At 39.3% G+C, this 25635-nt stretch overlaps 1 protein-coding gene across 4 annotated transcripts in view; it reads left to right on the top strand.

Annotated features, from left to right (window-relative positions):
• The window catches only part of ELP4 (elongator acetyltransferase complex subunit 4), a 268802-nt gene that overhangs the window by 200134 nt on the left and 43033 nt on the right, over window positions 1-25635 (top strand). The window contains exon 10 of one of the 4 annotated variants that reach the window (XM_073347770.1): window positions 21357-21533. The exons of the other annotated variants lie outside the window; for them this stretch is intronic. Within the exon in view, the coding sequence (XP_073203871.1) occupies window positions 21357-21461 (105 nt within the window). The 3' untranslated portion in view covers window positions 21462-21533. Of the gene's footprint in view, window positions 1-21356; window positions 21534-25635 lie in introns of those variants that run through there. 4 annotated transcript variants of the gene reach the window in all.

Below are 25635 nucleotides of genomic sequence, written 5' to 3'. Positions count from 1 at the left end.
TTCCTCTGGCTTACACTACCGATAGAACAAAAATTTTTCAGAAAAAATCTAATGTAACATTCTTTATATAAATACAATATTGCTGGGGCAGGAATGATTAAAAATCTTTTTTTTTAATTTCATTTGTTTTTCTTTGCCCTCAACATCGTGTATTCTATATTTATATTATCCATGAAATCAAAAAAGGTCACCCTCGTTTGCCATTCCCGAATCAGTCTGGTGTTTTTTTAAATTGTTTTGTTTGAATTGTGCTGAAGTGATTACCCATGCTTCGGGCATGTGCTCACTTCAGCACTCTTTGGCTGAAGTCAGACTTCAGAGAAAAGCAAAGGTGTAAAACTCCTTTGTTACTGTTTAGGAGTATGAGAATGATCTGGTTAGGAGATCATTCAGTAAGGAATGCAACAATTAAAAGCTTTTTTCAAAGTGAACTAGTATAGCTGCAGCTAAATACACATACACAAAAAATTATATACATATGCATGCATATGAATGCACAGAGTACAGTGACAGACATTTGTTCAAGTCTACCAACATGACTTACATAGAACATGCAATAAGAAAAGGAGTACTTGTGGCACCTTAGAGACTAACCAATTTATTTATGCACAGCCTAAATTTCATTTGCATAGCTTAAGAATAATGTGAATTTTGGCCTTGTTTTCAATGAAAAACTGCCAAGTGCCTAAGCAACATCTAAATATTTAGACAGGTATATGTAGTACTAAAAAGAATAAAAAGGTACATCTGTAGATGATTTTAATCCCATCAGCGTTGTATATGTTTTCACATGGTATGTGCAAAGAATTTTGAGTAATTTTACCCTATATGCTGACATACTTTATTGATTTGAAATTCAGCAATCACTTAACTGTTGAACAATAAATTACTACCGTAGCAATCTTGTAATTCCATGGCTCAGCAGCTATACAAACTCAATCATGAGCATATATTCAAAATACAAATGAATGAAAACATTTTTATAAAATAAAAAGTTTAGTAAAGCTTATTCATTTTTAATTAATTTAGAGGTTGTCCTCAATTACTGTATATTATAGTGTTAAAATAAATTTCTTGGCTTTGTAATGTGCAGTGTTGCTTTAAATTACAGTCTTTCTACAATAGATTACTTTGCTTTTAATGGTTGTTTGAAATATAAAAGGATTCTGCATAAACCAGGAGCCCAGCTGTGAGCCTCCTGGTATGCAAGAGGAAGAAGATGTAGTTTTGGATATGTAGTTTTGGAACAGCCTCACAGAATTTTACAGTTTTCAATACAAAAGAGGAATATTGTTCTTCCTGCACCTTCTGTACCACATCAAACTTCGCAATAATCAGGTCATTCAAGGCCCCCATGCTTTGGATATCACCTAGAATTAAGGTCAAGTTACTCTGCATGAAAAAGAAATTTGCTCCATTCAGGGAAGTTGCTTCCTCCAAAGAGTTGAGAGATTATGGTAATGCAGGCACCTTCTGAGCCCTGATACTGATTTAAAGAACTGGCTCATATACATAGATACTCATCATGCACCTGTATCTCCTTTGCCTACCATTGGGAGATTACTGTCCTAACGTGAAATGGCCTCTTTGAAGATAAGGATTTCTTCTGTTCTCTATTCTGTCATCAGTTAGAGACTCAAATCACAAGAAAAATTTTAAAATTCTAAATAGATGTGCTTGGTTTGTCAGCTGTGGATGGTGTCACGAAAGCCTGGTAAACGCTACTGAGTTAGGTTGACGTAAGGCAGTTTATGTTGACCTAACTCTGTAAACAACTACACTGAAATATAGTTCCTACCGATGTAACTCTCCCACTACCCTGACTTAATAACTCCACCTCCACAAGAGGCAAAGTGCTTAGGCCAACGCAGTGTCAGTGTAGACACTGCGTTGCTTACATTAACTGTTGCTGCCTTTCAGAAGCCATCCCACAATGCCCCACACTGACAGTTGAATCAGTGCCAACATAAGGAGAGTAGCGTGGACATGCAAAAGCGATTTAATTCTGCAGTGGCTGTATGTCTACATAACTTAAGTCGACTTAATTTTGTAGTGTAGACTGCCATAAGAAAAATCTAGTTTTAAAAGGTCCTTTAGGAAAATGTTGGAATCCATGACCTCTGAAATTCTCCAGAACTATATTCTGTGATCTTTTGTTCTTGCATGATTTTTATCTTGTACTCCATGACCATCAGCTAATTTTGGAAGTTGCTGAAAAGTATCATACTAAGTTACATGTACTGAGGGCTACACAATAGTCTGAGCACTTTGTGCCTTATTATAAGTAATTTTGTCCTGTGGTACTTTGCCTTACTTTTCTTCACAAATAATATGAATCTGGATGGACAGGACATGAAGGAACTCTATACCTCCAGTACTAAATAAACCCATTGTGTGTTCTCTCTGCTTCCTAACGGCACAGTGGTTGCAAGTGCATGTATCAGAAATGGCAAGGATGCCATCCTTTTAAAAAATAACATTGTATTAGACACCTATCTGCCTTCATTTTACTTCTCATCCACTCTCATGTACATAACTTTTCCTCTGACTACATCATTTGTCTCACCTCCCTGCTCCTGTATCCCTGCATGATCAGCCCTCCTCTTTGTCCACATGTAATGCTGGAACTCCCTTCCTCTCATTTCTCCACAAAGCTGTCCTTTTATAAGTTTGCTTTAGGAGACGTGGATACTTAGGACCAGCCATTTAAAAGAAGTTGGCACCTACAATTTGGGCCATATTTTCAAGAGTCCAGCTCCCATTTAGGTATCTAATAGAAGTGGCTCTGTTTTCAAAAGTGGTCAGCATCTAGTAGCTTTCAACAGTTATTGAAAACAATGGGAGATGCTGGAAGCTGAGCACTTCTGAAAATAGAGTCACTTCTTTTAGTATTGAAATGGAAACAGGTGGGTACTGACCTCCTTTGAAATTGTGAGGCCCTTAGAACTTGCCTTGGAATAAAAATTCATTTTACTTGAATATTTTAAAAATTATAATCAGCTTGATGGTCACATTTAACAGTATTGGATAGTTAACAGTGTGTGCAGCCACTGAAGATGGTTGAAATTAAACAGTAAACAGCATTAAGTTGTGCGTGCTTGAGCCTTTTATGTAGGCCAGTGATCCATTGCAAGGCAACATGCTATGTGAAAATACAGTATGAAATAAATAACTCCCTCCAGCAGTATTCAGGTGTTTTATTTCTTAAAAGCTTGCAAAGTTAATTACATAGTACACCAAAATACAAAGCCATTTTCTACATATTTTAAAATAACAGTGGTCTCCCTTTGTCCAAAATCTCAATATAATATGAAAATTGGAGATGGGCAAAACTTCACTGGTCAGGCTTTGGCTTGGCATTACCAATACCAGAGGTACTTCATATCCTCGGAAGTATGACCAGGGGTTTTCAGTTTTGACCCATCTCTTATGAAAAGGTATCCCAAAGAACCCAAAAGTTTTAAAACAGTGTCATTCTTGTTTGTCTGTCTTCAGTAGAAATGGAAGGAGAAATGTAAACTCTTTTTTTTTTTTAAAGGATCATTTGTCTTTGCTCTTATTTTAGTTGTTTCTTTCAGTTATCAAATCACCTCATGCTATTTTAGACAAATTACAGACAACTTTCAGCATCATGTCCACACAAGCGAATCTTATCACTTTATTGTGTGGAACATAGCGTTAATACATCTACAGAAGGAACAAATTTGCACTCCAAGATAATGTCACTTGAAATCACTTACTGTCATCTTACATGTGGGTTGAACCTATCCGCATATTCCATTGTGTCTTTGAAGGCCTCCTATGTTTAATCTTTATTGTACACATGTGTGAGCATGTGCGCACACACACACACCATTACTCATGCAATAGTTACAGCAATACTACATACATGAACTTTCCAACATATCAAATATCTCATCCAACAGCAGGTTAAAGACACCAATATCTTTATTCTGTTAACAAGTGTCATCCAAAAATGTCCTGTGACTACTAAACTGGCTATGTCAAAAAGAATCACGTTTTTGTCAACATTATGTACAAGTAGTTTATTAATACAGATAATGAAACCTTGAAATAAGAAAAGCACTGACTATTATTCAGAGGCTGAAGGAGAAAAGGCAAAGTTTGGCTCCAGGCCATATATCCTCATTTTACCAACTGCTTTATGGGTACTCTTTTAGTTCATTTTTTCCTCTCTATTACTAGTCCGAGGTCATCTCTGCTAAAGGAACAGTAGCTTCATAGTGGGAGTTATCCTGCCCACCCATACTGCTGTTGATCCTGTGTATATGGATTCTGTTTCCCTCTGGTAGTACACAAATGTTACGTTCTTTATTCTTAAGTGACAGCTGGCAACAGGTAAAGTTGGAGCATATTTTGTTCGTTCTGGTTAAACTTTCATTTCTAAGTATATATCCAGGTTTTGTTTACTGTATTTTGTTCTTGGCATGGTTGAATGCTATCCCTGGAAAGATGTGCATAGTATTGAATAAATGGCTTGCCATCGGCATTCATGAGTAAATTCTGCAGTTTTTGTTTCAAGGCTTTGACATGTCATCAAGTGTAAATCTATTCTAATGCCAAAATCCCTCTTGATGTTTGATGCCAATCAGTAGCTTTTTCATCTTGAAAAAGGTAGTGAATAATCTGCCCTGTGGATGTTGCACAGATACTATATATGGTATGAAACAAAGAGATAGGGGAATCCCATAGCCATTTGTGAATTCAAATAACAGTGTTAAATCAGTTTGCTTTCTCAAATACTATTGGTAGTCTGGTACATTTTCTCTCTCTTTCAAAAAGACATAGACTAATTTGTATGTTTGAGATGTGTGGAAACAATATACTCTGTTTGCTATGATATTTTATTTCATGAGCAAAAGCCAGTATACTGAAATGGGTGTGCATCATATTATATTTTTGTTGATATTAATAAGAATTTTAATCTGTTTCTGTTTTGTTAGCTGTTTTCTAACTGCACTGTATTCTCAATGCACTAAAGTCTATTTTCAAAAACCCAACGTTCCTTTATGGGCAGACTTTGCACGCATATTTTTTGCACTACAGTGAATTGCAAGCCCAAAAGATATCATGGGCAAGGATAATATTTAGTTCTCTGGTTCATTTGTGGGCCAAAAATACAGGAGTAATTTCCATGCATAAAAAGAAGGCCAGGCTGAAAATATTCAAGATTTTGTTCTAAATCAGTTTATTTGTTCTGATACTCATATTTAGATTATATTCGGCAAAAATAGTCTCTGGAGCTATGTAGTTAATTCCTTTCTAATGTGGAATCTTCCAGTATCAAACTGAGATTCATTGATTTTTAGGTTAGAAGAGACCATTCTGATCATTTAGTCTGACCTCCTGCGTAACACAGGTGATAGATTTCTACCCAGTAATTCCTGCATCAAGTTCATGACTTTTGCTTGAGCTACAGCATATATTTTAATCATAATTGAATTAAAGTCTCTATGTTATAATTTTATAAAACACTTTGTACTGAGATTGGTTGCTTTAAATTGCCACCTTAGTTTAAATCACTGATAATATTAATATAGTTATTATTTTGCTTACAATTTGTACTAATGTAGGAACTCTCATGCAAGTTTACTCAAAGCATCTTATATACCTTAATTACACTTCAAGATAGGCATTATTTATACCCATTATAAATGTGTAAATTTAGGAAAAAAACAAGATGAGTGACTTGTCCATTGTAATACAATGAATGAGGGTAGAATAAGGAATAGAATTTGACTCCTAATCCTTTGTTTTAACAATTAAACCACTGTGCACTTTATTATTTGATTCTCCAATCTATGCTTTTTCATCTGGAGTACTGTGTCCAGTTTTGGGCCCCACACTTCAAGAAGGATGTGGATAAATTGGAGAGAGTCCAGCGAAGGGCAACAAAAATGATTAGGGGACTGGAACACATGAGTTATGAGGAGATGCTGAGGGAGCTGGGATTGTTTAGCCTGCAGAAGAGAAGAATGAGGGGGGATTTGATAGCTGCTTTCAACTACCTGAAAGGGGGTTCCAAAGAGGATGGCTCTAGACTGTTCTCAATGGTAGCAGATGACAGAACGAGGAGTAATGGTCTCAAGTTGCAGTGGGGGAGGTTTAGATTGGATGTTAGGAAAAACTTCTTCACTAAGAGGGTGGTGAAACACTGGAATGCGTTACCTAGGGAGGTGGTAGAATCTCCTTCCTTAGAGGTTTTTAAGGTCAGGCTTGACAAAGCCCTGGCTGGGATGATTTAACTGGGAATTGGTCCTGCTTTGAGCAGGGGGTTGGACTAGATGACCTTCTGGGGTCCCTTCCAACCCTGATATTCTATGATTCTATGATTCTATGAGGATTTTAGTATGGAAACTAAAAAAAAGTAATTACAATAAGTGATGTATTTCAGGTTTTATGATAGATTTCAATTATGAAAAAAGTGAATCAATAGTAAAACAAACTTAAAGAAAATAATTTATTTTAATCATGTTTTTTAGTAAACATTCTAAAACCTTCATAGGTTGGAGGATCAAATAAATATTTTTATTTAGTGCCTTCCACCATAAATTATATTAAAGCACTTTACGAGCTGTGTTTGTACAAAGAATCAGCCACACATTACTGAAATATGGCTACTTCTGGAATAAAATGAAGTAGCTGTTCTATGACATCAACACTAACTGGTTCTTTTTGGAGAGGAAGTGAAAAATAACTTCTCCAATTGAAATAGTCTTTGAATTTTAGATAGGCAGATTATAATAATAAATGTTAGGATTTTGCCAGCATCGGGGTTAACAGCCCTTCTCTTATGAAAAATTCCATGGGTTCTTTAATAATTATTGATGGTCAAGATTTCAGTTTTACAACTCACCTGAAATACTCAAAATACTAGGACTGATATCGAGGTACTAAAGGGTGAACAGCAGAGTAGCCTTATATCATTGGTTCACTAGCTGTACGGTACTATCAGTGTCCTGGTAAGCCGCTCTCATTGTTGGTATACAAAAGACCTGTGACAGATGAAATGTATGAGGATAGAACACAAATGAAAAACATCACATTCTGAATCCAATCTATTCTGGGTAGAAGGTATTTATAATGTCATGTTGTGGTTGTTATGAAGGCATCGACAAAGTCTCATCCAGTGGAATAGTTCTGGGTGGTGGTATTATTATTTATTATTATTAATCATGTTTATTATGGTAGTGCCTAAGGACCAAACAAGAATGGGGCCCCATTGTGCTAAGAACTGTGGGCCCCATTGTGCTAAGAACTGTATAAACACAGAGTAGTAGATGGTCAATGAATGTACAGCTTACAGTCTAAATAGAAAAGACAAACACAGCGTAGGGAAAGGGTAACAAGCAGTGCAAACAGTGTGATGGCAGTAGACATTGTGGTAGCTTCATGGGTTTGTTTTCATTTTGGTGGGTGTTGTTGGCAGATCAGCTAAATGGAAAGAAAGGGGAAGGTGGGTTGAAAGGGAAGAAAAGGGTAAGAGGGGCATATGTAGAGTGAAGCTGAGATGAGGAGGCTATGGGGGAGGGTTTGATGAAACAGCCAGTCAGCATAAAGCCTATAAAGTCCAGTCAGAACTGTAGAAAGTTCTCTGAATGTCCGAAAGTCCCTGCTTTGGCTGCTTCTGCAGCTGTTCCTACTGGCTGGAGTCCCTAGCTGGTTCCCCCCTGTAGTTTTTACCTGCAACCGTATTGTGGTGTGGGAAGTACCATCTGGTTTTTAGTGCCACCCGATTGGGCCTTCTCCCCTGCTCAGTTTTGAGTCTGGAGTGGTGCTGGGGTGGAGGGGTGGCCCTTGCTGGGCTTCATTTTACACCCTACTCCACCATGCTTCTGCATCTGCTCTACTGGTTGGTAGACAGGTTGCTGAATTTAGGCTGCTAATTTCCTGGAAATAATCAAATATTTCCTTCTGAAAGGAGCTATCTTTTGGGTCTATCTGTGAGGATAACTTTGTGTCTGATAGGGACAAATAACACGTCATCTCTTAAATTTCAGTCACTGACGTTCTAGATGTGCTGAAGACAGGCTGGTACCTGTAATTTGTAAACCTAGCAAAATTAAAAGGGAGAGAGAGTGCGTCGACCACTAATTAAGATTGTTACCCTGCCTTTCATGAGAGAAGAGTTATCAGCTTCCTCAGAAGAGATGTTTGGGCCATTGATCAAGAAGCCACTTCTTGACGCTGACATTCTTACGGTCTCCCTGCTTCTGACCTCTTTTTGTGGCAAGCTTTTTGTGAAGCTAGTGACAAGGCAACTCTGGCATTAACCAAAGTGCTCAGGTTTAATTGATTTCTGTCAATCAGGTGTAAGATCTGACCGTCTCAATATGATACAGAAACTGTTTCTTATTGATTAATCTCTCAGTGATGGACAAAGAGTGGGTTTCCATGCTGATTCTTCACAGCTGTCTTTTGATGCCATTAACCATGAGGTTTTGCTGATGGCATAAAGCCTGGCAGTGCTGGATGGGAATGTATTTGGGGTTTTTTGTTGGTTTTCTTTACCGGTTTTCTTCTTTCTGAGAGATGTCAGAGGGTTGCGCTGGGAAATTGCTCACCTACTCTGAGCATGCAGCCAGGTGTAACTGATCTCTTGTAGCATCCTGCAGGATTCCATTCTGTCATCACTTTTGTTTAAAAGGTATGTGAGCTGTAGGGGGAAGATAGCCCAGGCGCAAGGGACTGATTGCCACCAATATGCAGATGACCTGCAACTCTGTCTCTCTGTTTCAGCCGACCCCGAGAGATCAGCAACAGCCCACTTGACAGGCAGATCTGTTTCAAGCAATGTTAACTTCCAATAGCTGTTCAAGCACTGTTTCCACTGGTGTTTTAGAAAAGCATGCAGCAAAGGGTAACTGATCCCTGACTCTTTGTCCTGCCCCATCCAGCTTTCAAAGGCTCAATCACAAAGGGGTTTCCATGGCTCCAGGGAAGGAGCAGTGTAAGCTAGGAGACCACTGCTCATGATTTTTACTGTTTGTGGGCAGTTTTAGCTTTCTTTTCTCTCGGTTGCCCTCCTCAGTGGAAGACTTTTGAGGGCTGAGGGGGACTATGCAGCTGTGAGGAGGCTTGATGGTGGGGGGGCATAAAATGTGATGCAGCAGGGAACAGAAATGATGAATTTCTGAGGGAAGGGAAATAGGAGAAAAATTATATACTTAGGTACTTAGTAATTAGGTACTTATTGTCACCATTACCATAGTATGAGTTCCTCACAATCTTTTTAATTTGAGGAAGTACTGTTATCCCCATTTTACAGAAGGGTACTAAGGCACAAAGAGACTGACTTACCCAAGGTCACATAGAAAGTCTGTGTAGGACTTAGATTAGGAGGTTGAACCTTGTTCTTCCATGTCCCAAATTAGTACCCTAGCCACTGCTCCATCCTTCCTCTCTAACATGCACGAGGGAGAAAAAGATGAGTTGGCGAATGATGAGTGGAAACCTGACTGAATGAAAAGTGAATTGGGTAAGAGTGATTGAAGGCTAAGTGAGAGAGACAAACAGAAGTGAGTCAGGGTATTTGTGACTGAGTCAGAGGGCTAAATAATGAGTGAATGGTGGGATGGGGCTTGTCTGGTATGTGTGTGTGTGAAATGCAGGTGTATAAAGTGTGTGTATGAGTCTGAGAAAGAGAATATCCAGGTATTTAAATGTAGCTGTATGTTAAGAATGGGAGGGGAAAGAGTGCATGAAAAAGAGTGTGTAGTAGATTTGTTCCTGAGCTGGCTAGTTTTCTTGAGCATTTTGCCAGGCTGGATAAATTAAATTTATTTACACATTTTGCCCTTTCATGATAATTTGAAATAACTTTTTGCAGATAATAGTTACTACTTCTTTATGTAAAAATAAATTTTAAAAGTTTGAATACCAAATGGATTTATTTTCCTGGTATAAAGAGCAGATTTTCAAAAATGCTCAACGCCCAAAATCGGCTCCACTCACCTTTAAAATATGGTCAGTTAGGTGACTAATTTGAAGCTGTCAGGTGCAGAGTTCTTTTGAAAATCTGGACATAAATGTTTTGTTTGGAGTCTTTAATTTTCCATCTGAAGCAGTGTATGAAAAGAACATATGCTAAGGTAGCACATGGTCTCCAGGAACAGTGCTCAGCTACTAACAATGATTGTAGTGAATGGTTGCTGGGTAATCAACAGCACAGTAAACTCAAATCCGTGTGCTTTCAAATACTTATCTTGATTAATGATTTAACCAGTCATAAAATATAGCGTACCTGTTGTTTAAATTGAATCCATAATGCACTTTAGTGGAAATATAAAATATATCTGATTCTCTACGAGTAAACTCAATATTTTCTATATGGTAAGAGATTACACAGATCCAAACTGTTTACAACTGATTTAAAATTAAAAATTCTAAAACAGAGCTAGAAGAAAAGCTAAATTGATACTGTATACACAAACAGAGAAAAGCCATGCTCCATGATTTTCCAATGGCCATTAGTTAGTTTTACCATTAAGACTAATGCCTAAAACGATATATTAAATTTGTAATAATTTTGCAGTTGAGTGATACATTCTTCTCATCTCATGAATATTTTTGGAGAAATTCAGTATATATTGTACCCATTTCTCAATTCCCAGTCTTCCACAATATTAAGGTTATGTATGATCCAAAGCCCGTTAAAGTCAATAGCAGTCTTTCCATTGACTTTAATAGAAGTTGGATCACGCCATAAGAGAGGCAATCAGATTCAGATAAAAAGTGCCATGCTATCATGTTATGCTGCATTTTAATCATATTCCCTTTCTTCTTTGGCTTACATATGCACAATCCCAGCATTTTGCTAATGGTGAGGGAATGCTGAGTAGTTTTTTTTCCAATCTCATAGTGAGCTTCTCCACACATAGAAATATGCCAAAGTAATTCCTTCAGCCTTCCATTTGAAGAAATATTGAAAGAATATCCAAAATTCTCCTTAAAAAGTCCCATAAAATACATTGAAGGGTAGGATAATGGAAACCACAAAAACATGATATACAAGAATAGCCTTCAATTTCAATATGTCTATGTAAATTCTCCCCTAAAAGTATAAAAGTGACATTCATTCATGATGTCAGAAGAATGTTATTTCTACACTTTAGCTCTGTGGTTTAACACATGTATTAACCTCTTTGTGATTTGTTCTATCTTAGGGCTATTTCAAATATAATCTATTTATGGGGCTATATTATGTATTAAAATATAGTTTTCTTGACATGCAGCATATGTTTACAGAACCATAAGAATGCCCCCTCTTTAGATGTCCAGGAATATTCAAAAGGTATAAATCATTAAAACAGAAACCATTTTTACTTTCAAATTAGATTTATAGCTCCAATATTAACTTTTATTTGTTTTATTCTTACTTCTTAGCTTTACTGATACAGTGTATTAATGCAAGATGCATTAATGCTACTGCAGGAGTTCTGAACCCACTGAATACAAACAGATATTTATGTATAGCCTTTTCATGGCTGTGAGACGCAAGGTGCAGGCTATGTAATTAGCCCCTTCTATTTCCAGTCTCTTGTACGCTTTTGCAATTTATTACTTTAGATGCTAGACAATTAAATATGTTAGTAGTTTTACAGACACATCTGAATCATAGAATCATAGAATATCAGGGTTGGAAGGGACCTCAGGAGGTCATCTCGTCCAACCCCCTGCTCAAAGCAGGACCAAGCTCAACTAAATCATCCCATCCAGGTCTTTGTCAAGCCGGGCCTAAAAACCTCTGAGGAAGGAGATTCCACCATCTCCCTAGGTAACCCATTCCAGTGCTTCACCACCCTCCTACCGAAAAAGTTTTTCCAACCTAATAATAATATCCAACCTAAACCTCCCCCACTGCAACTTGAGACCATTACTCCTTGTTCTGTTATCTGCTACCACTGAGAACAGTCTAGATCCATCCTCTTTGGAACCCCCTTTCAGGTAGTTGAAAGCAGCTATCAAATCCCCCCTCATTCTTCTCTTCCGCAGACTATATAATCCCAGTTCCCTCAGACAAGGTCTCTCCCCTGAAGTGATCACAATTAAAGTGAACAACAAATAAATGAAGGATGGGGAAATAGAATTTGACAAAAAACAAGTAATTGGGTAGTGAAGTTCAGCACATATCCTGTTAGCTTCACATTTTTTGTTTTTATATATAGATAAGTTAATGTATTTTTTTCATTAATTTGGTAAAGATTCTTAAGGATGGGTCTTTTCATTCCTATGGAGTGGGTAGAGATTCATTGTGTTTCCTAAGAACCTAACACATTCATTTGTCAAACATATACCAGACATATGAACATGAATAATAATAATAACACAGCTGAACAGTATGTCTGTAAGTTTCATTTTGTCACAGCTAAAATTTAGGTAGTTTTCTATTTGCCTCCATTGATTTTCTTTTTTAATAATAACAATGAAAGCCTGAAGAAAGGTAAAGAAATATTTTAAAATTATGCCTACCCTGACATTTCCCTTTAGGATATATTTTTTAATGCCTTGGAAGAAATTTACAGATAACTTAGAAATTAAGTTATTTTCGTTGTTCAACTAAGACTTCCATTTAAAGCTGAGCTTTTCATGCTAATTGCCTAACACATTTTATTAAATGACCATATTTTTAAAAATAAATCTTAATAAGATCACATGGTATGAGGAATAGCAGAAGTTAGAGTAGGGCATCTCAAGGATCAGTATACTTGTCTTCAGAAAATTGCACATAGATCAACTATACGTATCCTGGGCACTTTAGACTGAAAGGGGTATGGCTACGAAACAGGTCTCATCCTATTGTCTTGATAATTCCTTCATGCCAATACACCTAGACTCTCCCTTGCTTTGGCTATGTCGAGGCTTCCCTCCACCTGAACCTGTGGGCTGCCTCACTATCATTTGGCACCTTCAACATGTCATAAACAGCTGCCTGTATCTTCGGCTAGGAACTGCTCTGGGATTCATGCCAGGGAAAGTTCTCACACTGGTCTCTGCTCCAGGCATATGCCTCTCTCCCCTGCTGCTTCCTGGGATGAGGTGTGGGACTTGGCTGCAGTCAGAGGAAGGTCTCATTGAAAGATACAGTTGGGCGTGGGCATGATTCCCAGAAAGGGGAGTCCCAAAAGCTAGCATCCTGATGCTGACCCTCCTCCTAGCAGCCATAGACCGTCCTTCCTTCCCAGCATAGTACTGCCTACAGGTATCACTGAAATCCTGGAAATGAGCTGCTCCTCTGCTTATAATTAACTGGGAGCTGACCAGTTTCCTTAAAGTTGAGCAACTTTTTACCATTTTTTTCAAATGTGCAGTGTATATTATATGAACTTAGTATCCAAAATTTTAAACTAAAAGATGGGAGGTTGACTTTACAGGAAACTGAAGACATCTGGTTGTTCATAGAATGGGCACAGGACGTCCAATACAGTTCCCCCACCACCTGCCTCCTGTGTACCTCTTGTGTGACCTGGAGTAACTGTCTGTAGGGATTAGAGGTACTCTAGTAATCCTTTGCCTTTCTTTTGAGGCTGTGGACAAGGTACCAACTGTGATATTGACTTCTGTCCATAAAGAACAGGACTGAAACTACCAACCTATTTCATGGAGACTATCAAACAGTTTTCAGAGTAACAGCCGTGTTAGTCTGTATTTGCAAAAAGAAAAGGAGTACTTGTGGCACCTTAGAGACTAACCAATTTATTTGCGCATAAGCTTTCGTGAGCTACAGCATCCGATGAAGTGAGCTGTAGCTCACGAAAGCTCATGCTCAAATAAATTGGTTAGTCTCTAAGGTGCCACAAGTACTCCTTTTCTTTTTATCAAACAGTTGTCATATAATACTAACGTTTTGTCCCTACCTGCCATGGGTAGGTCCTAACCAGCAACCTGAATGTGAAAGACTCCATTTCCCAGTACCATTACCAGTTCCTTGGGGTATGCAGCTTCAACCCCTGGCAGAATATCATTCATTTGCCTCTTTAGTGTAGTTAAAAGAAATTTTAATTTGCTGCAGAGTCAAACCTGTTCCATCATTCATCATAAATAGTTTTACTTTGCACAGGCCAGGCTTTCCCCTTTTCCTCTTACTATATTTGCTATAGATTTTTTTGGTATCCCAAGGAATTCTGCTATATTTAGGTTTAAGAGACTGTGTATGCCAATGAAGTATTTTTCATTTGAGTTGAACAAGTTAGTCCTCATATCATTCCTACAACGAAATCATTTATATGGTGACTTTTGATGTCTTAATAATAGGTACCATTGTTCTGATTCTTACACAAGTCGATAATTTGGGATAAATATTCTTAGTACGCCTTTTTATGAGTAATGTTGAAATGTTAGTCGTACCACTGTTCTTTGGCTCTATGAAGCTCAAGATTCTCGTTTTTAGTGAATATGTTGTAGTTTGCTGCTGACTCCACTGTATTTCAAAAATATAATATGCATGTATATTTATGATACTCTAAGCTTGCATATTTGAGGTTTAATTTGGAAAAAGATGTAGATGTTATTTTTAAACAGTTTGAATTTTATGTTTACAATAGCTGAAACATTTAATTATTAAGTAAAGCTGGAAAATATATTGCAAATAACATTTCTATATAACAATAAGTTAAATTCTGCCTATTATAAAGTTTTCTCTTGATTTTATTTGTAAGAAGCCTTTGTGAAAATATCTCCAATTTCTCCAAATGAAAAACACAATTTGACAAAGATTAAATCATATTAAACAAGAAAATCATTTTCATTATCTTCTCAGAGGTAGCTTTATTTTCAACAATTTAATATATAAAATAGCATATTCTGCACCCTCACCACACCAATTCCTCCTCTTCAATCTTCCAGGCAGCAGCAACTAAAAGAAATATTTTTCTGCTATATCCAGTTCACTGATTAATTCTCCAGCATTTCTTCTGCCTTGTTGATGGAAACTTATGGCATTGCTGCTACATAATGTTATTTATGGTGCTATTTGGTCTTCTTCTTTTGTCAGTACCTCTGGAGCAAAGAGGAAGAAAATAGAACCAAATAAATTCCTCAACGACAGACCAGTACATTTATTGCTTTTGGACTGTCACTCAGCCTAAGGAGTATAAAACAGTGGCTTGCACCATTAAAGGTCCCACGCTGATTGCTTGAGTTAGAGACTGAGACCAGAGGATATATGTGGAGTTTGAAGGCCATCAAGAAGAATAGTTCAAAAGTATTAGACCTTTACTGAAAAGAGAAGGAAGTTTCCTGAAAGTTTTCCAACAAGTCAGATTCATTTGATCCTGCTACCATAATAAACTTCATCTGGTATAAAAGACAAACCATATATTTAAAGAATATAGAAAGTCATCACTTGGGACATGTAAAACTCAGCTAGACAAAACACTAATGAATATTCAATGGGGAGCAATTCCACACTGACATGGAGGCAGAAAAAATTAATAGGCCTTTTCCAGCTCTAACCTATATGAATTTTATACTAATATGAATATATTAATAGAGGTCAACTGAATAAGAGAGCCTTTGATTTTTATGTTTCGTTTATTGAATAGTCGTTATGCTTCCCTTTAGTCAGTCAAGGTTCTTGTCTTCTTTATTCCCTGTGAATTCTCCCACTCGGGTTATTCTATTATAAGGATCATACTGCCTTTGTTTCAGTAAAAAAAGTCATTTTACAGAGGTAGATTCTAGCCAACTGGCTGGACTTCATATTCATTCCAGCTAGTCAACCAGTTTTCATGTTCAATGGAATATCTCTGCTTTCAATGTTCTGATTTCTTCCCCCACAGGAAAGATCTTTTGGTACAAACCTAAGAGTGATTATTCATTTCCTATCTTAAGGGACTTTGTGTTCCCTTTTTTAAAGGATCCCCCGGGTTCCCTGGAAAGAAATAAAGCCTCTAGGTGAGTGGGCAAGCAGTCTTTCGCTACCAGTCCATCTCCTTGAACAGAGAAGCTCTAGGCTCTCTGCCAGTCACTTTCCACTTCCAGCCTTGTTACCCACAATACACTGCCACCTCCTCCCTACTATTATTCTCTGCCAGAGGTAACAGTTAGGAACCAGCAGTAGAGGGAGGTATGGCATATCAAAAGGGCAGGGGAGGGCAAGGAAGTTCACCAGCAAATTCGGCTAGTCAGGGATCCCTGTAGGCAATTTCCCCCCACCTGCAGCTCTTCCGGCCTCTGACAGAAACACTTTCAGCGCCATGCCCAGTAATGATCATCAAAAGTCCTTAGGAATTGATCAGTGCACCAGGCATTAAAGACCCGGAGTTTAATCATTGTCCTAAGTATTAAAGAAAAATAAAACCGAATTGTCCGAGAAAACTGTATGTGTTTTTAAATTGATTAACACGTGTTCATTGTGTTTGGCTTAAACTATCCTTCTGCTCCCAAACTAACATAATTTTAAATACAATTTTGATAAAGCAACATGTAAAGGAGAATGCTGTAATTTTTTACTGAGAGAAACTCAGGTTTAGATGCTGAAATACATTCATTCACAAGGCTGTGAAAAAATTAAAGCTGGTTATTACACTTAGGAAGGAAAAATCAAATGGACAACTACAAAATGTGGAATAAATTGATTAGATGGTAGTACTGCTGAAAAGGTTTCGGGGCTATGAAACCTGGTGAGGTGAAACCTATGAAGCACTGGTGAGGCTTCAGCTGAAGGATTGTATCCAGTTTTGGGCACCACACTTCAAGAAAGATGTGGAAAAATTGGAAGGAGTCCAGAGGACAGCAACAAAAATGATAAAAGGTTTAGAAAACCTGACGTATGAGGAAAGGTTAAAGTTTAGTCTTGAGAAGAGAAGATTGAGGGGGGACCTGATAAGGATGTGAGGGATAGCTCAGTGGTTTGAGCATTGGCCTGCTAAACCCAGGGTTGTGAGTTCAATCCTTGAGGGGGCCATTTAGGGATCTGGGGCAAAAATTGGGGATTGGTCCTGCTTCGAGCAGGGGGTTGGACTAGATGACCTCCTGAGGTCCCTTCCAACCCCGATATTCTATGATTCTAAGTGTTCAAATACATTTAGGGCTGTTCTAAAGAGAACTGTGATCAATTGTTCTCCATGTCCAGTTAAGGTAGGACAAGAAGTAATGGGCTTAATCTGCAGCAAGGGAGATTTAGGTTAGTTCTAACTGTAAGAGCAGTTTAAGTTCTGGAATAAGCTTCCAAGGGAGGTTGTGGAATTCCCGTCATTGGAGGTCAGGGACAGTCTAGGTTGATTTGGTCCTGCTTCAGCACAAGGAGCTGGACTTGATGACTTCTCAAGGTTCCTTTTGGCCCTTCATTTCTATGATTCTAAGTATAGGAAAGAATACCCCCAAAAAAGTAAGCAAAGGAAAAATAATTAAAATAAAAGTATGCATGCTGAGGATTAGATTTGTCTGAAAGATTCACATGTTTGCAGTGGAGACAAAAGGGCATGGAGTTTAAAGATAGTGAGGGACAGTTCAGAAGTGTAAGCATGAGAATTTGTTTTATACACTTAAAATGTATGTACAGCTTGCAGGATAAGATATGGCTCCTGTAGATCAGGTTTTTGTCTTGTTGCATGCTTGTTTGTATAATGAAGTGCAATGGGAAAATTTCTCTCTTTTTTGCAGAAACAAGCAAGAGAAAGACTGAAAATTTGAAGTTCAGTTTGTTTTTTTAAAATTTCTTAGTATGCCCCGTCAGTGGAACATGTTTCTTTCATTTAGCATCCATACTTCTAATTTTTATAAAATATTCTGATTAATGGCTGTCATTAAGATTGTGGAGACATAAATAAATGACCAGTAATATTATGTGCTAGTCCATATATGTACATGAGTAGATTTTTTGTGTGTGTGCTACATTTCTAATTAGAATTTATTCTTTAATATTTGTTTATAGTTCAGTTAATGACCGTGAAATAAAGCTGAAGTTGAGGCTTTTAAAATTGGATTAAAATTTAAAACACTGCAGAAAATGAACAAAGTAACTTAAAAGAAAGAAAAGGGCCAGACAAACCAACATAGCTCTTCCTTTTGTGCTTCATCTTAATTCCACCTCTGTACATTTCCACCATAACTTTCAATCTCCTCTGTATGTTTTAAAAACCAAACATTTTCAAATTTAACCTACATAAGTTCTCATTTTCAGAGGTTCTTCACACTTGCAGCTACCTGGAGGAGCAAGGGGACAGGTAGACATTTCCACCTTCTGTTCTTTCAGCCATTATTAGTACATGCTAAAATAAAATGCTGCATACCTGATGTAAAGGCTCTTTTGCCCCCCAAGTTATCATCCTCCTCTTTTTGAACTGACAGCCTTCATCTCCCTAGCCAAATCTGGGTATTGGGACTTCAAAACAGATCTTGTGATCCCAGCAAGGTCTCAGGCATCTTCCAACCCAGTTCCTCGTCTCTCTGATCTACTTAGTTTTCAGAGCTGAAGTCCTCCTTCTCCTTCTCTTCATCCCTTCTGACAGTATTACCTGGAACCAATGTGCTCTTTAGAACATCAGGCTGTGTAGAAGGATGAGTCCAGAATTTAGTCCAGGTCCTCAAAGGTTAGACATCTTCTCCTCTCTGCACACAATATATTACAATTGTCCCTAGTCTTGTATGAGACCATAAGTCCCTAGATTTTTTCATGGCACTTTTTGCCACTGTGAGTTATGCTCATCCCAGCTAGTTGCTCATATACTTTTGTCATAGACCAAAGTGTTCCTTATTGCTGAGTTTAGTTAGATCAGTGGCGCTCAACCTTTCCAGACTACTGCTTCCCTTTCAGGAGTCTGATTTGACTTGTGTGCTCCCGAGTTTCACTTAAAAAATACTTGCTTACAAAATCAAACATAAAATACAAATGTGTCACTGCGCACTATTACTGAAAAATTGCTTTCTTTCTCATTTTTACCATACAATTACAAAATAAATCAATTGGAATATAAATATTGTACTTACCTTTCAGCGTATAGTATATAGAGCAGTATAAACGAGTCCTTGTCTATATGAAATTTTAGTTTGTACTGACTTCACTAATGCTTTTCTTGTAGCCTGTTTTAAAAGTAAGCAAATATCTAAATGAGTTGATATACCCCCTGGAAGATCTGTGCGTACCCTCAGGGGTATGTATACCCCTAGTTGAGAACTGCAGAGCTAGATGGTCTCAGCATGGTCACCAATGCCCTCACATCAGCCTCAGGCCAGTTGGCAGTATGCTCATAGTACGCTACCTCTGAGATTTGCTAGTGATTGAAGCAATATGAAATAGACTGCTGTTGAAGAGGTTGATATCTGTGAAAATAGCGTACAAATGACCTCCATAGTGGTACATCGTTATTTGTACAGGAAATTTACTGCTGCGAAACTTGATTCCTGCATAGAGTAGTGAGAAAAACCATCTAGGGAGTGACCAGTCCACTGCTGAATGGCAGAGGGCAGACTGTTTGCACCACTGGCACTATCATACTAGTGATTCATATCCAGAGTGCCAATGCACCTCTGGAGAGAGCATGACATTGAAGACTACAGAGCGGTTAGCCTTGCTCAAATCAAATGTAATCCAAATGGTGGTGTGAATAAGTGTCTGTGCACCATTAGGAGAATTTTAGTGTGTAGTCACTTGGTTTTAGAGTTGGTTACAATCATGGTAGGGTGCCCAAACAATACCAAATTTCTCTGGTGTAGACAAAGTTTCAGTGGTTGAATAGTGTCATCCATGATTTTGAAATCTTCTACATGATCTCTTCAAGGTAATCTATTTTAGAGAATGAATCTAATTACTGTAACATCTCATAATGTAGGTTCTTCATTTTTTATTCTTTGAGTCATTAAAATTCAATGCTCTTGGTGGATGGTTTCGGTGATTACTAATGAGATATAAAGCTTTTCTTCTATAGGTGACTGAATCAGATCCAGCCCAGATCAATAGTGACGGAAGGTTGTTGCCATGTGATGGCTGTTTGTTAGCCCATTTAAAATGATTTTGCTCGTTCCCCTCCAGTTTTCAGTGGCCAGGAGCCTAAAAGCACCAGTATAGTTATAGTATGCTCCCTCGTGGGCAGCCTCAGCAGAAAGGCCAGGGATTGAAAAAGTATGAAGATTGAACTACCCTTAGATCCAAGTAAAGGATGAGGCATATTGACATGGTAGTGAAAATTGCACTGCTCCAGTTCATTTTGTATCTGTTCTGGGTAAAAATGGAGATTTGCAGACCCAGGGTTGTCAACATCACACCTCTTACAAGCACTAAATTCATAACGCATTACATTTAAAAGTTAAAAATATTACTGTGTATGAAATAGTGTTTGGACCTGATAGAGCTTTAGACAATCAAACTTGTGAGTATTCCCAATAAGATTTTCAGGTTCATAAAGTCCATGTAGAATTTTTAAATGATTGAGATATTTTTTATGACTGCTAAAAAGGTAGAGAAGGAAGAGGAATAACTGTCATTGATTTATAAGAATGGGGTATGCTGTGTCAGAACACAGAATAATAGAAGTAGATAAAGTGAAAATGATTATAACTCTTGTTGTTTGATTCTAACAACTCCCCCTGTGTATTTATTTATTTTATACTACTATATTCTCTTCAGTCTCTTGTGCATCATACATAAATTATTTGCTCTATAAAAAGTAATTTCAACTAGTTTTTAAAAAATCTAAAGAACTAATACATTATCTTTAAAGTATTTACTAAATGTTCAACAAGCAATTAATATAATTTTTTCATGGTCAGCTTCATGAGCCATATCTGCATCTTCTGGATGAAAAGGGGAGAGATAAAGACCGAAACTAAGGGAAACTAGAGGGAAGAGAGATTCTTAGATAAGCAGTAACAGCAGATTGGAGTGGATGCCCTACTTAATATTACCTGTCACTATAGATGTGACAAGATTGTTTTAGACTTTCCATGACTCATTATTCATTTTTCTAAAGCCTTAGATATATCTGTGTCAAGATGGCAAAATAGTCCCACATAGTTGATTGTGTTTACTTAATTAAGAAGTTTGTGAAAATACTAATAAAGATATGTCTACACTACAAAATTAGGTCAATTTTATAGAACTCGATTGTTAGAAATTGATTTTATACGGTCGATTGCGTATGTCCAAACTAAGCGCATTAAGTCGGCGGAGTGCGTCCTCACTACCATGGCTAGCATTGACTTACAGAGCGGTGCACTGTGGGTAGCTATCCCACAGTTCCCGCAGTCTCTGCTGCCCATTGAAATACTGGGTTAAGCTCCCAATGCCTGAAGGGGCAAAAACATTGTCACGGGTGGTTTTGGGTACATGTCGTCAGTTGCCCCTCCCTCCGTGAAAGCAATGGCAGACAATCGTTTTGCACCTTTTTTCCATGCAGATGTCATATCACGGCAAGCATGGAGCCCGCTCAGCTCCCCGCTGCTGTTGTGAGCATTGTAAACACTCCAGGATAATGCGGAAGGTATATGCAGAACCAGGCTAAGAGATGCTAGCACGAGGACAATTTTGATGAGGACATGGACACAGATGTTCCTGAAAGCATGGGCTGTGGCAATTGGGACATCATGGTGGCAGTGGGGCTGGTTGATACAGTGGAACGCCGATTCTGGGCCCGGCAAACAAGCACATACTGGTGGGACCACATAGTGTTGCAGGTATGGGATGATTCACAGTGGCTGCAAAACTTTCGCATGCGTAAGGCCACTTTCCTGGAACTCTGTGAGTTGCTTTCCCCCACCTTGAAGCACAGGAATACCAAGATGAGAGCTGCCCTCACAGTTGAGAAGCGAGTGGCGATAGCCCTTTGGAAGCTTGCTACGCCTGACTGCTACCGGTCAGTCGGGAATCAATTTGGAGTGGGCAAATCTACTGTGGGGGCTGCTGTGATCCAAGTAGCCAATGCAATCATTGACGTTCTGTTATCAAGGGTAGTGATTCTGGGAAATGTGCAGGTCATAGTGGATGGTTTTGCTGCAATGGGTTTCCCTAACTGTGGTGGGGCGATAGATGGAACGCATATCCCCATCTTAGAACCAGATCACCTTGCCAACCAGTATGTAAACTGCAAGGGGTACTTCTCAATGGTGCTGCAAGCACTGGTGGATCACAAGGGACGTTTCACTGACATCAACGTGGGATGGCAGGGAAAGGTACACGACGCTCGCATCTTTAGGAACTCGGGGCTGTTCAAGCAGCTGCAAGAAGGGACTTACTTCCCAGACCAGAAAATTACCGTTGGGGATGTTGAAATGCCAATAGTTATCCTTGGGGACCTAGGCTATCCCTTGCTCCCATGGCTCATGAAGCCATACACAGGCAGCCTGGACAATAGTAAGCAGCAGTTTAACTATTGGCTGAGCAAGTGCAGAATGGTGGTAGAATGTGCCTTTGGACGTTTAAAAGCTCTCTGGCGCTGTTTGCTGACTAGGTCAGACCTCAGCGCAACCAACATTCCCATTGTTCTTAGTGCTTGTTGTGTGCTCCATAATATCTGTGAGAGTAAGGAGATGTGAGGTGAGGTGAGAGGTTGAGGCAAATCGCCTGGCATCCTATTTTGAGCAGCCAGACACCAGGGCGATTAGAAGAGCACAGCAAGGTGCGCTGCGCATCGGAGTGGCTTTGAAAACCAGTGTCATGACTGGCCAGGCTTCGGTGTGACAGTTGTGTGTATTTCTCCTTGATGCAAACCTGCCCCCTTTGTTGATTTTAATTCCCTCTTAAGACAACGACCCTCCCCCCTTCAAAATAAAGTAACTATTGTTTTGAAACCATGCATTCTTTCTTTATTAATTAAAAAAAAAGGGGTGATAACTGACAAGGTAGGTGGGGTGGGGTGGAGTGGGGGAGGAGGGAAAGACAAAGCCACATTGCTTATTGTAGCCACACTACAAATCAAACTGTTTGAATGACAGCCTTCTGTTGCTTCGGCCATCCTATGGAGTGGAGTGGCTGGGTGCCCAGAGTCTCCCCCACCTCCCGCATTCTTGGGCTTCTGGATGAGAAGGGAATGGAACTTGGGCGGTTGTACAATGGATGCAGCGGGGGTCTGTGCTCTTTTTGGCTTTCCTGCAGCTGCACCAGACACTTCATCATGTCCATTTGTTCCCCCATTGGCCTTAGCATCACCTCCTGCCTTCGCTCTTCACGCTTCTGCCTTTGCTCTTCGCGCTCACATAATGCTTTCCTAGCCTCTAACACTGTATGCCTCCATGCATTCAGCTGTGCCCTATCAGTGCAAGAGGACTGCATGAGCTCAGAAAATATGTCATCGCAAGTGTGTGTTTTTCGCCTTCTAATCTGCGATAACCTCAGGGACAGAGATGATAGGGGGAGCCTAGAAACATTTGCATCTGTGGGGAGATAAAAAGGGAGAGTAAAATTTAAGATGATACATTTCTGAGAGCAAAATGGAGACTCTTTCACAGTGAATCAAGCAATTCACAGCAGACAGCACATGTGCTTTAGGTACAAGGTCTCATATTGCCTTTTATATTGAGCGCCTGCCGGTATGGTGACACATCACACAGAGCTGGGCAACAGAATTCGGTTTCCATGCAGCCATGGTAAGGCAAAGGGTACATGGGGTTGGCTTCTTACGCATAACATGTGGGAATGGTTTCAAACTGCAGCGCCATTCTTTCCCATAGCAAGCAATGGGTTGGGTTTCACATTTAAAAGGAGGGACTGTGGTTTTCGGGTGGATGTGCACCTCCCCCCACCACACCACGTGGCTATTCTCCGGGATGATCCCTTTTAGCCAAGAGCAAACAGCCCAGCATGAATGGGGTCCTTTTACTGTTCCCTTACAAAAATTCCCCTATTTCAACCAGGTGACCATGAACGATATCACTCTCCTGAGGCTAACACAGAAAGATAAAGACCAAATGTTGCTTGAATGCGACCAAAACCCAGGACCATTCGCTGCCATGCTTTGTGCTGCAATGATTCCAGAACACTTTCAGAGTACCTCCAGGAGAGCTTCATGGAGATATCCCTGGAGGATTCCAGCTCCATCCCCAGACATGTGAACAGACTTTTCCAGTAGCTGTACTGGCCACGAATGCATCCCAATTCTTCAGGGCAAATCAAACATTAAACACTATTGCTTTTAAACCCTGTACTGTAGTTACAAATGTGCACTCACCAGAGGTGCCTTCTCCGGCTTCAGGGTCGGGGATCCCGGCTTGGGAGAGTATTGGCTCCAGGGTGATGAAAAGGTCCTGGCTGCCGGGGAGAACGGATTCACCACTTGCCTACTGCGCATTCTCCTCCTCCTTCACCTCCTCATCCACAAAATCCTCCTCCCTGTTGCATGAGACTCCCCCCTTGCAGGTGTCCACAGACAGTGGTGAGGTATTGGTAGGGTCCCCTCCAAGAATGACATGCAGCTAATCTTAGAAGTGGCATGTATGGGGTTCTGACCCAGAGTGACCATTTGCCTCCTTTGTCTTTTGGTAGACTTGCCTCAGCTCCTTAACTTTCACGCAGCACTGCTGTGTGTCCCTGTTGTAGCCGCTCTCCAACATGCCCTATGAGACTTTGGCAAATTTATTTGCATTTCTTCTCTTTGATTGGAGTTCTGCCTACACAGATGCTTCTCCCCATACAGCAATCAGATCCAGTGTCTCCCTTTCGGTCCATGCTGGAGCTCATTTGCGATTCTGTGGGGACTGCATTGTCACCTGTGCTGCTGAGTTCGCCACGCTGACCAAACAGGAAATGAAATTCAAAAGTTCCCAGGGCTTTTCCTGTGTATCTGGCTAGTGCATCGGAGTTCAAAGTGCTGTGCAGAGTGGTTACAATGAAGCACTTTGGGATAGCTCCCGGAGGCCAATACCATCGATTTGTGTCTGCACTACCCGAAATTCGACCCAGCAAGGTTGATTTTAGCGCTACTCCCCTCGCCGGGGAGGGGTACAGAAGTCGATTTTAAGAGGCCTTTAAGTCGATGGAACGGGGTTGATTGTGTGGACGCAGTCATTTTAAAATTGACCTAACGCAGCTAAATTCTACCTAACCCCGTAGTGTAGACCGGGCCTAAGTTAAAATATTTTTTCTTCAGGTAGAATACGCACAGCAGCATACTTCCTTTTTCTTTTCCAGTTTTTCTTAAACTTAGAATATGTTGCTCAGTTCTTTTTCTCCAACAATTCTTTCTATGATTTTTCAGTACTTAATTCTTTATCCAGATTAGATTTTGGAAATGCAGAGTGTGAATGATAACTTGGATAGCAGGTGCTGCTATAAACAACAAGATGAAATTTCTTTAGTTTGGGTCATAGCAACTGTTGAGTTTTTCACACTTATTTAAGGTGATGCAGAATCGGGATAGAAATGAGCCCTTGGTGGTGTTCAATATCATTGCTGGTTTTATGATGTTAATAATTCTTCTTTCTCCTAATAGCATAAGAAATAAACTACTACTAGTTGCCAGGCTGATTCTAAATAGACTGAAGCATTCTAAACTTGCTTCAACTTACTCTTATTGTGGTGGTAACCTAGCTGTACTGAACAGTACGTGTTTGAAAAAACAGTACTAAAAATGTCTACTTCTGAGGGCTTTCTTACCAGCCAGTGCAAGTAGTCTTCCAATCAAGTAGTAAAGGCAATAAGCCTTCAAATTCTTGGTGTCAATGCCAATTCATTTTTTCAGCCTG

The sequence above is a fragment of the Lepidochelys kempii genome, chromosome 6 (assembly GCF_965140265.1).
Source record: "Lepidochelys kempii isolate rLepKem1 chromosome 6, rLepKem1.hap2, whole genome shotgun sequence".
In the NCBI taxonomy this organism is placed as follows: domain Eukaryota; kingdom Metazoa; phylum Chordata; order Testudines; family Cheloniidae; genus Lepidochelys; species Lepidochelys kempii.
Note: the sequence above shows the minus strand (reverse complement) of the source record. Positions and strands in the feature narration are given on the sequence as shown.